The 15,449-nt window shown below is 35.7% G+C and overlaps 1 protein-coding gene across 1 annotated transcript in view; it reads left to right on the top strand.

The window, feature by feature from the left end:
• The window catches only part of LOC128548509 (ubiquitin carboxyl-terminal hydrolase 5-like), a 28,315-nt gene extending 13,367 nt beyond the window's left edge, over window positions 1-14,948 (top strand). The window contains exons 12-21 of the mRNA XM_053523559.1: window positions 147-269; window positions 1,823-1,976; window positions 2,219-2,276; window positions 3,125-3,247; window positions 4,527-4,615; window positions 9,331-9,438; window positions 9,941-10,081; window positions 10,608-10,738; window positions 11,354-11,471; window positions 12,897-14,948. Coding sequence (XP_053379534.1) covers window positions 147-269; window positions 1,823-1,976; window positions 2,219-2,276; window positions 3,125-3,247; window positions 4,527-4,615; window positions 9,331-9,438; window positions 9,941-10,081; window positions 10,608-10,738; window positions 11,354-11,471; window positions 12,897-13,075 — 1,224 coding nt within the window. The 3' untranslated portion in view covers window positions 13,076-14,948. The remainder of the gene's footprint in view (window positions 1-146; window positions 270-1,822; window positions 1,977-2,218; window positions 2,277-3,124; window positions 3,248-4,526; window positions 4,616-9,330; window positions 9,439-9,940; window positions 10,082-10,607; window positions 10,739-11,353; window positions 11,472-12,896) is intronic.
• Window positions 14,949-15,449: the final 501 nt, after the last annotated feature.

The following is a 15,449-nucleotide window of genomic DNA, read 5'->3' as shown; positions in this document are numbered from 1 at the left end:
TAGTCTGCTGGTGATTTCCAATGAAATATTTTGCAAAAAGTTTGTTTACACTGACAGTAGAATCTCTAATAGCTTTTACTTGAAACATGATTTTGAATATGTAAGCTCTTTAGCAGAATATATCAGTTGTATGTATTGTATTACAGGCACCTACAGGTATTAGACCTCAGATGTTTAAAACATTGATAGGTAAAGGTCATCCAGAATTTTCTACAAAAAGACAGCAAGATGCTCAGGAATTTTTCCTGCATTTACTGTCGTTGTTAGAGGTGAGTCATTTGTGTCTTACAAAAATTAACATGTTAAGTCAACACAAAAAGAAATTTAAATGAACAGTAAGAGAAAAAAAACACCACAAACAATTATAGGAAATTTATACAAATTATTTATCAAGTCAGTGTACCAGTCTAATGTTCTTTATACAAATTATTTATCCAGTCAGTGTACCAGTCTGATATTTATACAAATTATTTATCCAGTCAATGTACCAGTCTAATGTTCTTTATACAAATTATTTATCCAGTCAATGTACCAGTCTAATGTTCTTTATACAAATTAATTTATCCAGTCAATGTACCAGTCTAATATTCTTTATACAAATTATTTATCCAGTCAATGTACCAGTCTAATATTCTTTATACAAATTATTTATCGAGTCAGTGTACCAGTCTAATATTCTTTATACAAATTATTTATCCAGTCAATGTACCAGTCTAATATTCTTTATACAAATTATTTATCCAGTCAATGTACCAGTCTAATATTCTTTATACAAATTATTTAGCCAGTCAATGTACCAGTCTAATATTCTTTATACAAATTATTTAGCCAGTCAATGTACCAGTCTAATATTCTTTATACAAATTATTTATCCAGTCTAATGTTCTTTATACAAATTGTTTATTCAGTCTAATGTTCTTTATACAAATTATTTATCTTGTCAGTGTACAAGTCTAATGTTCTTTATACAAATTATTTATCCAGTCAATGTACCAGTCTAATATTCTTTATACAAATTACTTATCTAGTCAATGTACCAGTCTAATGTTCTTTATACAAATTATTTATCCAGTCAATGTACCAGTGTAATATTCTTTATACAAATTATTTATCCAGTCAATGTACCAGTCTAATGTTCTTTATACAAATTATTTAGCCAGTCAATGTACCAGTCTAAATTTCTTTATACAAATTATTTATCCAGTCTAATGTTCTTTATACAAATTATTTATCTTGTCAATGTACAAGTCTAATGTTCTTTATACAAATTATTTATCTTGTCAGTGTACAAGTCTAATGTTTTTTATACAAATTATTTATCTTGTCAGTGTACCAGTCTAATATTTATACAAATTATTTATCCAGTCAATGTACCAGTCTAATGTTCTTTATACAAATTATTTATCCAGTCAATGTACCAGTCTGATGTTCTTTATACAAATTAATTTATCCAGTCAATGTACCAGTCTAATATTCTTTATACAAATTATTTATCCAGTCAATGTACCTGTCTAATATTCTTTATACAAATTATTTATCCAGTCAGTGTACCAGTCTAATATTCTTTATACAAATTATTTATCCAGTCAATGTACCAGTCTAATATTCTTTATACAAATTATTTAGCCAGTCAATGTACCAGTCTAATATTCTTTATACAAATTATTTAGCCAGTCAATGTACCAGTCTAATAGTCTTTATACAAATTATTTATCCAGTCAATGTACCAGTCTAATGTTCTTTATACAAATTATTTGTCAGTGTACAAGTTTAATTTTGTTTATCTCGGTAATCAGTTTTATTATTATTTTTCCCAATTTAGAAAAACAATCGAGGAAAGTTCAACCCCAGTGAGTGCTTCAAGTTTAAGGTAGAAGAGAGAGTTGAATGTTCAGTGTCCAAAAAGGTGAAATATACAGACAGAACAGACTATCTCATTGGCCTACCCATCTCCATGGACATGGTTACAAATAAAGGTACACTTCGTATTTAACAAAAACATAAGAAATTTAATTTAATAGTAATATGTCAAGTTCCACTGTGGTGCTTCAACAAAGTAGTATGTCAGATTAGTAGAGAACTTCAGTTCGGCACAGTATTACGACTTTAGTCTCGTCTAGCAGAGTAGGGACATTTTTAAAATACTGCCTGAGATCGGGAAGTTGTTTGTTGATTGAAGAGTATCATTGTCCTATTAACAGTTTATTCTATATTACAGATGCTGTATCAGTCTGGGAAACAAAGAAGAAAGAATTAGAAAGTCTAAAGCAAACTATGTAAGATCAACAACTTTTTTGTTAGATTAAAGCACATTAGTAATTGTACAATTATTTTTATCAGCTTGAAATCCTAACTAGGACGAAATTAGAAAATCAAAGCCTTGAGACTTCTGGTTGGGGATGGTTTGATAGGTTTGTTTTCTGTGTTATGGCAACTATTGTATACCTCATGGCTAGGATAAAGCAGGGAATACCTGACTTAAAGATATGGTTTCTCAAGTTGAGCCGTGCCATGAGAAAACCAACATAGTGGTTTTGCTACCAGCATGGATCCAGACCAGCCTGCGCATCCGTGCAGTCTGGTCAGGATCCATACTGTTCGCTTTCAGAGTCTATAGCAATTAGAGAAACTGTTAGCGAACAGCATGGATCCTGACCAGACTGCAGATTGTGCGGATGCGCAGGTTGGTCTGGATCCATGCTGGTCACAAACTTACTATGTTGGTTTCCTTGTGGCACGGCTCATATATGTTCCTCCTGGCCTAGTGGTTAAGGCCGCCGATTTTGAATCACTTAGCCCTTTTCATTGTGGGTTTGAAATATTGCCCAGGGTATGGAATTCTTTTGCATGAGGAGGCCATGCAGCTTGCATAAAGAAGTTCTGTGGTTCTATCTAGGTGCCAGGCCATGCTTGAGATAAAGCCATAAAGGACACCTAGGATCTTCCTTTACTATGAAAGATTGGAATGTTGCTGTATGGCCTAAAACTCTTTAGTCTTCAAAGCTAAAATTTGTTTTTGTCACCACTAATCAACAAACTTTGAACTTATTTGTTGTCAGATCTTTCTTAGGAAGATTAACACACTATAAATTAATGACTACTTCATTTTTTATTTTGATTACAGAGACCCTAAAGATATAGTCCGTCCAAAAATATCCATGCAAACATGTTTAGATGCATTTGGTGCAACAGAAAGTATAGAAGGTTTCTATAGCAGTGCTATTAATGGTACATGCATAGCTAATAAGTAAGTATCAACAGTTTTGCATTGTAGTAAATAATCCATGCATAACTGAAGTAAGTGCAGACAACTTTTGTAGCACTGCAATAAAAAGTTTCTGTAGGCTAGCTTAGCTGTACATAAAACATGCAAATGTAAAAGACTTTTTATGGCAGTCCTAAAATACATTTGAGCCGTGCCATGGGAAAACCAACATAGTGGCTTTGCCACTAGCATGGATCCAGACCAGCCTGCGCATCTGCGCAGTCTGGTCAGGATCCATGCTGTTCGCTTTCAAAGCCTATTGCAATTAGAGAAACCATCAGCAAACAGCACGGATCCTGACCAGACTGCGCAGATGCGCAGGCTGGTCTGGATCCATGCTGGTCACAAAACCACTATGTTGGTTTTCCCATGGCACGGCTCATTCGTATTGCTGTGATTCAAAAGCTTTGCTATAAAAGTTTATGAATATGTTATAAGAAATTGTGAAGTGTTTCTATAGTTGTGTTGTAAATAGTATATGCATAGCTAATAAGTGTTGAAGGTTTCTTCAGTAGTGCAATATATATAGAATATGCATAGTTTGAAAGTGTAAATGGTTTTGTTTTACAGGCTATTTAAAACATCCAAACTTAATAATAGCAGTACTATGGGCATGATCAAAACAGATAATTATCGGCTGGAAATATGTTTACAGGTGATAAAATTTTATGGGTGGACGGATAGCTCAGTGGTTTGCACACTGGCCTTCCAATCCTGAGGACAGGGGTTCGATCCCCGGCAGCTACTCGGGAATTTTCAGAAACGCTTTCCAGTGTTCCCCATCCAAATAGAGGTGTACTGGTCAGGAACCCAGACAGTCCTTGCGTGTATCAGTGCTATACACTGGGCACGTTAAAGAACCAGGCTGTCTATTCGCAACGAGCTAGGCTAAGTTAGCCGGACAAGCCTGTATCTGATTTCTGATCTCTCTGTGTGGGGGCTTTGTCTCACTCTGTCCCTCTGGTCAGATCGCTCTGTGTCTGTACTAGTAGAGGATGAATTATGCGCCCTGTGTGGCTGCATTTGAACTATGTAAAGCGCCTTTGAACGTGAAATTGATCATGAAAAGGGCGCTATATAAATCTGGTATAATAATAATATAATAATAATATATACCGGTATTGAAATTTTATAGCCGGGCGCTAAGATATTTACGCGCCTGGCTGAAAGGGCCTGGGGACGACCCTGAGTAGTGTAACTGTACTTACATAGCTAGAAAATGTTCTATGTTTCTATTATAGTTGTACTTTCTTGCTTTCAGATCAACCCGACTTCTAACATTCCCTGACTTTTTAGTTGTACAAGCAAAGAAATTCACCGTAGGGGAAGACTGGGTGCCTAAAAAATTAGGTAATTTTTTAGAAGGCTTTCACAATTATTTGTAATTGCAGACATAGGGAACCAGGGCATGGCATCCTTGCAGTCATTCCTGTATGTAATTGTGTGATGTGAATTAAGATTGATATTGTATAATTATTCTAGGATTAAATTCCTGGGTTGATGTACCATCATAAAACCTAAGCTTTCATGTTTAAAAGGAAATAAAAACACTTCCGATTATAAACACAAGTTTATTTTTCGTTTAGGGTAAGTGTGGATTGAAAGACGGTCATAGTGGCTTAAGACTTCAAATGATAAATGGCGATTGAAGTTGAAAATCCTCACAAAGGGCGCGACCCGGGCATGCCTTAGATAATTCGAACCTCGTTGTGCCAGAAATATTGTACAAACACTATGCCATGCCATCCCCCGTACCCCTCGGTACGGTTAGCCAGGTAGAACCAGGCACCACCTTTGGTACCATATAAGAACCAGGTACTTCCATGTACCATATGGTACTTCCATGTACCATATAAAAACCAGATACCCCTTTGGTACCATACACGAACCAGGTACTTCCATGTACCATATGGTACTTCCATGTACCATATACGAACCCGGTACCCCTTTGGTACCATACACGAACCAGGTACTTCCATGTACCATATACAAACCAGGTACCCCTTTGGTACCATACAGTAACCAGGTACTTCCATGTACACTATACGGACCAGGTACCATTGGCGCAACATAAACCTAATAACAACAAATGTAACCTTTGTAAATGGTTGAGCAACTATAAGAACGCATAGCCCTTTTCGCTCTCTGGCCAATTCTTATATGCTCGAAAAAATGAACCAGAAAAAATGAATTTTGAACCCACGAGTGTCACCAACCCCGTTGAATGGCGGCGGCTGGTCAGGGACCCATGAGTATGCAAAAAGATTTAGTAATTGACAGTTAACAACTCAGTATGGCATGCCCAAGTCGCACCCAGACGTAAGAATTTTCCGCCACAAAATAACAAAGAAATAACTTAAATTTCTTTTTATTTCCCCCAAAATTCTTACAATACTAGTTTTTAGAACACGTTCATTCAATGAATCCAAGTAATATTCCAGAACGGATTGGTCCGTTATTATCCGAGAGCAAGCAATTGTATGACGTGCTTTAGGCCCTAAAGACACACACTTCTCTTGCACCACCAAGCGACGGACAAATTGCTGGGTAACTTCGGGTTAACCGTGCCTCTCCTACAACCTATTATGTGATGAAGTCCCCGATTATCATTCGGTAAAAGGATGTCACTAATACCGAATGTGTGACATGCAAATCCCGAGTGTATGACATATGACAATGAGCGCCACCTGCATAATTCCATATGGTACTTTCATGTACCATATACGAACCCGGTACCCCTTTGGTACCATACACGAACCAGGTACTTCCATGTACCATATACAAACCAGGTACCCCTTTGGTACCATCAGTAACCAGGTACTTCCATGTACCATATACTTACCAAATACCCCTTTGCCATAAAGACGGATCCAAAGATTCTCCTTATAGCTAAATCCGTAGCCTTGCCAATACAAAAACTATGCGTTTGAAAGTTTTAGTCTTAAACCTACGAAAAGATGTGCACTTGTGCAATATAGCTGAAAACTGATATCGAGTAGCGTGATTACCATTTTTGTGAACAAATCGTGAGCCTTCCCAACTCGAACTTGCCTTCGAGTGAGTTAGGGCCGACTCAGTTGTTAAATTCAAAAGGTATACTGATCGTATCCGAAGTATAACAACGATTTGTTTTAAATGAATGCATCATGATCTGAACCGAATTGATACGTTCAAGAACAATGTTTTTAAATTGTATTGTTACATTGTGCTTCGCCGACGCGAAATAGTCAAGAAAAAAGAAAACCGTACAACTAATCAGAACATGGTCCGGAATCTGAAGTGAACCTAAGAAATAGGGCCTACTGAGATTTTTTTTTTTTTTTTTTTACTGAGACTGAGATTTATTTATTTATTTATTTTTATGCCCCCGAAGGGAGGCATATTAGTTTTCAACTGTCAGACCGTTAATTAGTTCGCTCGCTCGTCACAACGTTAACTTTGTGCATGAAGGCGCCTTACTCGCGAAGCACTGCACCCAGGACCCTCAAACCTCACATGCTGAAAGTACTTATTGAGTACACGACCCCTACCGACCCCGGGGTCACCAGGTCAAAGGTCAAGGCCACCAGGCCAAGGCGCTGCGGGGCACCTGCCACCACCAGTGACAGCTCTTGTTTTTATTTTATTTATTTTTTCTATAAAGAAACCAGCACACGTTTATAAATATATATGTAGGCAATATCCCCACTCGCGTCAAACCAAAATAAATGAAGCAATTTCCGATTATTTCACGAATTGGACCTAAATTCAAATAAAACTTAAATGTATCAAAAGAGGAATTCAATTCTTCATTGATTTATGTAAAAATCCAACCTTACGAATTGTTCTGGTGATATAAACCTATGTTTGTACGCAAGCGATAAAACCAGTAACTTTTATATGACTGAACTGTGATTTATCCTCCATTATTTTGATCCTTAATATTAAAAAGTTTTGACATTTGGACTGCCAGTCACAAACATAAAACAATCCGACCGTCGAATTATTGACTGCCAAGAACTGCTTATACCCTATATTTACTAAAAACAACAATAATAAAATCATTTCAAACTTACCAAAACGTTACGAGAACCTGTTAATACACTATATGCTAATAAATACTACCTGTCGCAACAGTTCTATTTATAGACTCATCAGGTAAGATCTGAATTGCTAATTTAACTGTTAATACTACTACCTAAATAACGGACCATTCCATTATTAATCGATGACCAGGAAAGCGCACTACACAGTGTACTAGTACATGTATGAGCTTTAACACATGTAAAATTTTGCCAAATAACAGTTAACGCCAAGTTTTTAAATTGCTGCCGTACGTTCATTATTTAATATTTTCCTATTCTGATTTTTGCATTTTGCAATCCAACATCTGAGCTTTATGCATATAGTATGTTACATCTATTTACTTTTTAGACAAACGAAAAATTAAAGAATGCGCTGTATGAATTCTTAAACATGCAATTTCATTAAAATCGACCGTTTTTGTAGAATTTTGTCTGTATTTCTTTCATTATCCTATTCTAATTGTTATAGAATTCAAACTTTATCATTTCACAAGCGGTGATGAAAATATTAAACTTTAATAGTAAAAAATGAAGGTACCGTGCGCATGTTTTTATATGTATATATACGTGGCGCCTACGGACCACGATGTTTCTGTTTATGATACCTGTGCAAAGCTGACACTTGCAACTGCATTCGTCTGGTTAATTACTAAATATACCCTATGAAGGGCTCTTTCACATACCTACTGCTTGCTAAGGTCACCCGCCGGTCAATGCGTGCCATCATAGCTCCCTATTCTAATTTATAAACAAACGTGCTGGCCTAACTTTTGTGGCCAATAGATTTATACGTTAAAATATTTTGACACAATTTCATGGAATTCCGCTTTATAGGATAATTGACTATAACGTATCCCTTCGACGTTCGATTGAACCAATATTGTATTACAGTTGTTTGAACGACATTCTATCGTACCGGTGTTTAAAACCCGGGAGTGAAATCCGCTAACTCCACCGCACCCTTTTTATTCGCCCCTACTTATTCTGTTATATATATACGTTGTGTGTGTTAAGCTTGAATGAACATGCAAAGTAATAACATTCTAGAGTAAACATGTAATATTAATATTTTGCATTATAGAATTTGGGACGAATAAGACTTGGTCAAAAATAAAGAAGTCTCTGTTTCCTTTGTTTACGCGGTCCTATGTACCGCAATTTGAAACCGAATAATAGCTTGAGTACTACATTCAACAAAGGGCAGAATTTTCTGTCTTACTAACGAAATAACTGCTGACAAATGAGACTCACGAATAATTTGCTGGAAGTCGATAAAATTACCTCTAACATCCTCCATCCCATCTGCGGCGTTTCTCTTATACCTTGCCGGTAACCAATGCTTCTTGTTTTTTGCCACCTGGCATAACAATCGCTTAGCTTACTGGCAGTATTTGGTATTTATGTCTTGTTCTTAAAACGGCCTCGTGCTGAATGGCAAATCGGAAGCACGGCAAACACGTGACTTTTCTTTTTAAATTATCGTCTGCTACGAAATCTCGCGATACATACCATAGCAACGACTTAGCGTTATGGCAACCGGTGCACAATTAAATTGGAATTTAGCCAGAATAAACAAGATTAATTGGAAGGATTAATCTGTATTATAAAATAGTTTACATACTGATTTGTTAATTTTCAAATGAAGTGTAAAAGCATAAAGAGATTGCTGTGTTCACAGTGAAATAAATACTTGTTGAAATATTTCTCACTGTTATAAAGTCTCCACTACTTGTACAATTTGGCCATTTATTTTGAATGTTGTACAGCGTGTTCCAATTCCAATTTTAAAATCAGCAAACTTTAAGCCTTGTGCAAATACTAGGTTTACAATATGTATTGTGATCCTTAATTCTTTTGGAAAAAATTTGGATAAATATAAATTTGGTTGGTCAGTTTTTACCAGTTGACTGAGCTGGCTTTTTGACAAAAATAATGTGTTCATCTAGATAGTATGTCCCATTTGGAGCCACAAGTTGATATATATTTCTATATACATTGTAGACGTGTCATTAGATGTATTACAAGAGCTAGATCTGTCTCCTCTAAGAGGTCATGGTCTGCAGCCGGGGGAGGAAGAACTGCCAGAGGCCCCAGCTCAACAGTCACAAGGTAGTCCTAGTGGAATAAGAAGTTCAAATTCAATTTTATACAAAAGTCATCTTACAATCCTTCTTGAGAATGGTCAGTGTGTTGCAAAAGTATTGTGGACCAGTTCAAACATTGCAGAATTGAGAGCCCTGTGGCTTAATAGACAAAATGTGTGTACTAGCTTTATTGGTACACAAGTCTTTGTTGGTTAGACTACTTTCATATTTATAAATAGATATCAGTGAAACCTCATTTTGCTTTAGTTTGCTCACAACATTTACTGCAACAGAAACATTTTGGAATACTGAATAAAACATACATGTCAAAAAAAATTTAAGGTTTGAAAAATAAGAATTGTGTCATTTGAAGAGCATATTTGAGCCGCGCCATGGGAAAACCAACATAGTGGCTTTGCGACCAGCATGGATCCAGACCAGCCTGGCTGGTCTGGATCCATGCTGGTCGCAAACCCACTATGTTGGTTTTCTCATGGCGCGGCTCATATTTTATTTCTTAATTTTAGTACAGATAGATGAAGCCACTGTATCCCAGCTTGTTGATATGGGATTCCCAATAGAAGGTTGTAAGAAAGCTGTATACCATACTGGAAACTCAGGAGTGGAACCAGCTATGAACTGGGTCATGGAACATATGGAAGATCCAGGTAAGATTTAAAGTGTTTCTTAGCTTGACTATTCAAGACTAATGAGAGCTTTTCTACTCACCAAGGTGTCAGTATCGCCTTGGGAATTTCCATCACATGACAGTTTTGCATGCAGGATCATATCTTAGTAACGGCTTAGTGCATTGGATTGAAACTTTATGGAAGGTCTTCAAAGCTACGGAAATAACACATATAACTCTTGGTTAACCTTTAGCCTGCTAGCGGCAAGTGATTCTTCCTTTGCGACCAGTGCAAACCAAGAGCAGCCTGCACATCCATAACTTTAAAAAGTGAGATAGATAATTCAGTTGTATGTTGTAACAATTTGACACTCTAATAAGGAATCAAGTGCTTAATTGCAGTACAGTAGATTCCACTTAATTGCATATCACTTAATTGCATATACATAATACTTTGTGTGACAAACTGGTTTTGCAAATAACTTTAAAAATTGAGATAGGTAATGCAGTTTTTCAAATTTTCTGATCCTCTGTCATTTAAATTTAGTGTCTGTTTGCTGTTTCAGATTTTGGTATGCCATTTGAAGTCCCAGGTGCTAAGAAATCCTCATCTTTTACCCCAAATGAAGAAGCTCTCGCCATGATTATGTCCATGGGCTTTAACAGAGATCAAGCGACTAAAGCACTCAAAGCTACTGTAAGTGTTTAAGGTTTCCGCATGAAGGGAACTTTTTGATATTTTTTATACGATTTAATAATTAGCAACCCTTGCTCAGAGGCAAAAAAAATGAATGTGCTGAAATTAGAGCAGCTTTAAAAGTTTACTGTAAAATTTGCCATTTTGTGCAAAGAGAAAAGTAAAACCATTGTAAGATTTTTGGGAAAAAGTCCAAAGTTGAGTCTTCAAATGCTAAATATCCCGAAGTACATTACTCAAACACACGAATGCATATCTTAAATAAAAAAAAGAGATGAAATCCCATATTGAACAAATGTAGAAAACGAAACAGAATATCTGTTTTGTTATTGAAACAGATATTGCAAATTATCTGAAATATAGATTTGTACTTGGCACTATGAAATTAGTTGTACATAAAGTTTGGTTGTCACAGCAAAAATGGCCAACTCTTGTATATTGAATTAAATCCCATGTCTGAATGTGTAGACTACTTTATAAAGTACTATTGCTATCAAAAATTACTTAAATAACACAATAATGAAATTATATTTTACTATACTTTAATGATGACAAAAGTAAGAACTCCATGACGGATTTTCAAACTGACTTACTTTTCAACAATCTTAATTTCAGGATAATAATGTAGAGAGAGGTGTTGAATGGATCTTCAGCCATGCTGACGAGCTGGAAGCACCAATGGATACAGATGAGCAGACAGCACCTGGAGAGGCATACAGGGACGGTAGTGGAAGTAAGTCATGTGACCAGATTTTTCATATACAACTTCTTCAAGTACTTTATCATAATTCTCACTGACTTTCATCTTTGTAATTTGATTGATTTACAAGTACATGAGAAAGCTTGTTAAAACTGAGTGTCTGAAATACATTATTTGAAATGTTTTGATTTGACATATCACAAGTAATGCCATTGTTTTCTTTGCATATAAGATTACAGGATAATCTTACATGGTTGTTAAAAAAAAATAAATATAAACACTGTGAAGAGGAAACACCGGCAGAAATTTTCATTCCAATTTGAAGAAATTCTCAGTAATGTGACGTATACAGAGCTGTACAACAAACAGTGTGGTGTTCTTAGTCTTGTTGTCTTGTTTGTTCTTGAGAAGTTGGACTGTACTGAATAATGCAGGTACAGAGAAACACTGCTCACTTGAGCATTGATGACTCAAGCACCACAGCTAACTTCATTATCCAGTTTGATCCTGGTCATTTTTATGCCCCCAAAGGGAGGCATATAGTTTTTGAACCATCTGTCAGTCTGTCAGTCTGTCCGCAATTTTCGTGTCCGGTCCATATCTTTGTCATCCATGGATGGATTTTCAAATAACTTGGCATGAATGTGTACCACAGTAAGACGATGTGTCGCGCGCAAGACCCAGGTCCGTAGCTCGAAGGTCAAGGTCACACTTAGACGTTAAAGGTCATTTTTCATGATAGTGCATTGATGGGCGTGTCCGGTCCATATCTTTGTCATCCATTGATGGATTTTCAAGTAACTACATATAAATGTGTGGCACAGTAAGATGACGTGTCTCGCGCAAGACCCAGGTCTGTAGCTCAAAGGTCAAGGTCACATTTAGACGTTAAAGGTCATATTTTCTGATAGTGCATTGATAGGCGTGTCCGGTCCATATCTTTGTCATTCATGCATGGATTTTAACGTTATTGGGCATGAATGTGTACCACAGTAAGACGACGTGTTGCGCGCAAGACCCAGGTCTGTAGCTCAAAAGTCAAGGTCACACTTAGACGTTAAAGGTCATATTTCATGATAGTGCAATGATGGGCATGTCCGGTCCATATCTTTGTCATTCATGCATGGATTTTAAAATAACTACGCATGAATGTGTGGCACAGTAAGGCGACGTGTCGCGCGCAAGACCCAGGTCCGTAGGTCAAAGGTCCTAAACTCTAACATCGGCCATAACTATTCATTCAAAGTGCCATCGGGGGCATGTGTCATCCTATGGAGACAGCTCTTGTTCTCTTATATTTTTCTATGTTTGATTTCCTGAGAGCATTGGCCAACTCGAGTATTTTGATCATCCTGTTGCGACTTAGAGCTGTCAGTGTTTCACTGGATGATATAATACCAGTCTGAATTCCATGGAATAGAGGCTACAATATTAATGGGACATTTTTTACATTTCCAGAGTACAAACTTGTTGCTTTCATAAGCCATATGGGAACATCTACGATGGTAGGACACTATGTCTGTCATATACTGAAGGAAGGCAGATGGGTTATTTTCAATGACGAGAAAGTGGCGCTCTCAGAACATCCCCCGATGGATTTGGCCTATCTTTACCTGTACAGAAGAATAGATAATTAAGGATGTAATTTATTTGCACATGCACTTGAACCTGTAACAATCATAAATGAACAGTTGATCTGCGTGAACAAATGATAACCGGAAACAAAAATCACAAACATTTGTTTTATATTAAAATTAGACATACTAAAAATGGACTCTAAAAATGAATTACTGTGAATAAAATGTGAATTTAGCATCTTATTAAAAAGAGGAAGTTCATGTTACATGTATTTGAAAGTTCTGTATTTTGCTTTTGTACTGTTACAGATATGTTTTTTGTATGTAATGATATCTATTTTCTGTTCTAAAGACAGGTTAATTAAAATCTGTTCTGTCTTGCAATATGTCATTAACATAATTAGCACTAAATATTTCAGTGCAAGTTTGTTTAATGGACTAAATCCTCAATCTTGTTCAGTTCCATTGTACAATTTCATTAAGAATTGAATGTCAGTAACTGAAGTTCAGTGTCATTGTCAGCTGAATGTCATTAACTGAAGTTCAGTGTCATTGTCAGCTGAATGTCAGTAACCGTGGTTCAGTGTCATTGTCAGCTGAATGTCATTAACTGAAGTTCAGTGTCATTGTCAGCTGAATGTCAGTAACTGAAGTTCAGTGTCATTGTAAGCTGAATGTCAGTAACCGTGGTTCAGTGTCATTGTCAGCTGAATGTCAGTAACTGAAGTTCAGTGTCATTGTCATCTGAATGTCAGTCATTACTATTTTCCAGTTTCATTAACAACTGAATGTCAGTCATGGCTACATATTTTGTTCAGTTTGTGTGTATCACTAATAAATGCTGATAATTACTTTTTCTGATCACTTTTGGTCCATACCTAGTATGGTATGGCTCAGGCTGACTAATATTTAGTCAGACAAAAACGTATCAGCAAAACCTTCAGTTAAATGACATTTTGCATTGAAAAATATGCAGACGAAACAGAATACAATAAGTTAATCATTTTTAAACAAGAAAAAATAAAAAAAACTTTAAAATTGTTTGATTTTATCAGCATGATATTTGGTGGTTTTGTCCTATATATTTTATTAGTGGGGATTTGAATTTGTAATTTTCAACTTTTAAAATAAGTGGGAATTTTGTTTGTTCATACAGCTTTAATTTCGCAGATTGACTCAGCCGTGACATTCATGAAACTTAATTCTCTACAAATATTTCTAATTCCATAGTATGCAATTTGCTTCTAATTCAAACTTTTAAAAAAAGGCACTGTACTTGCTTGTTTATTTATTTTGCTAAACTGATTTTCCTGGACTATTTTGTGTTAGCTTACTGGTTACTTAGACATGAAAAGAAGTGAATTAATTATCTTTGCTTAATGATGACAGGAAAACTTTCAATATACACTATTATATTAGACTTAATGTTTTCGTAAATGTACATTGGCAGAAATTTTTAATCAAATATATATTGTTCTTTGCGCTGACAAACTTTTCAATCTTCTATAGAAGTTGAAGTGCTCTAACAAAATTTACAATGGTCTATATAAGATAAAGGTCTCGGAAAAATTTTCCAAGCGTCTATATAATTTAAGGGCTCCGAAATTTTTTTTAGGTTCTATATGTAAGTTATGTGCTCAGACAAAATTTTCATTTGTCTATGTAAGTTGAGTGCTGTGACAAAATTTTCAATTGTTTATATAAGTTAATTGCTTTGACAGAGTTTTTCAAACAATTAAATAACTTACATGCTTGACAGTTTTTCCAACATGGATGTGGAAATTATTTGAATGAACATGAGGTAACTAATGCATGAAATGCACACATATATTTTTGTAGAACTTGCTACAAAGAATGCCTTTGTATTTTTGTCATGTATGTTTTATATTTACATGTTGGTTAAGCTTACAGTTTAATAAACATTTAAGAGCTATGAATGACTTTATCTTTTGATTTTGAATCATATTTAATAGTAAAAACTGTGTTAATAACGTTAAATGACTAACCACCACAAAAGTCATATCTCCTGTGTGTAGTGGTATTTTACTTTGTGCATTTTGCAGACATGGTAGTTCCCGATCAATAGAAGCAGAATACTTATTTAAGGTGATTGTCTGTGGCTAGATGAGTCTGGGGTCAGTAGGTCAAAGGTCAAGGTCACAATGGCATTGAAACTGAAAATAGATTACAAAGAACAGCTGATGAATGCTAATGAGACACCAATGTTACATGATGATTGCAAGTGGGCAGCAAAAAAAAGTTTACTTGATTCAAGGTCATATTTTTCTCGAACTGCTATGATTATATCTATTTGCAGAACAGTGTTTGAGCCTTCAAAAATGAGACTTAATGAATTGCAATTTTCTCTAGGTAGTATTCACTACTAAGATTAACTGCCAATGTCACACTGTTTAAAATGATATCTGATTTCTTG

The sequence above is a fragment of the Mercenaria mercenaria genome, chromosome 14 (genome assembly GCF_021730395.1).
Source record: "Mercenaria mercenaria strain notata chromosome 14, MADL_Memer_1, whole genome shotgun sequence".
In the NCBI taxonomy this organism is placed as follows: Eukaryota; Metazoa; Mollusca; class Bivalvia; order Venerida; family Veneridae; genus Mercenaria; species Mercenaria mercenaria.
Note: the sequence above shows the minus strand (reverse complement) of the source record. Positions and strands in the feature narration are given on the sequence as shown.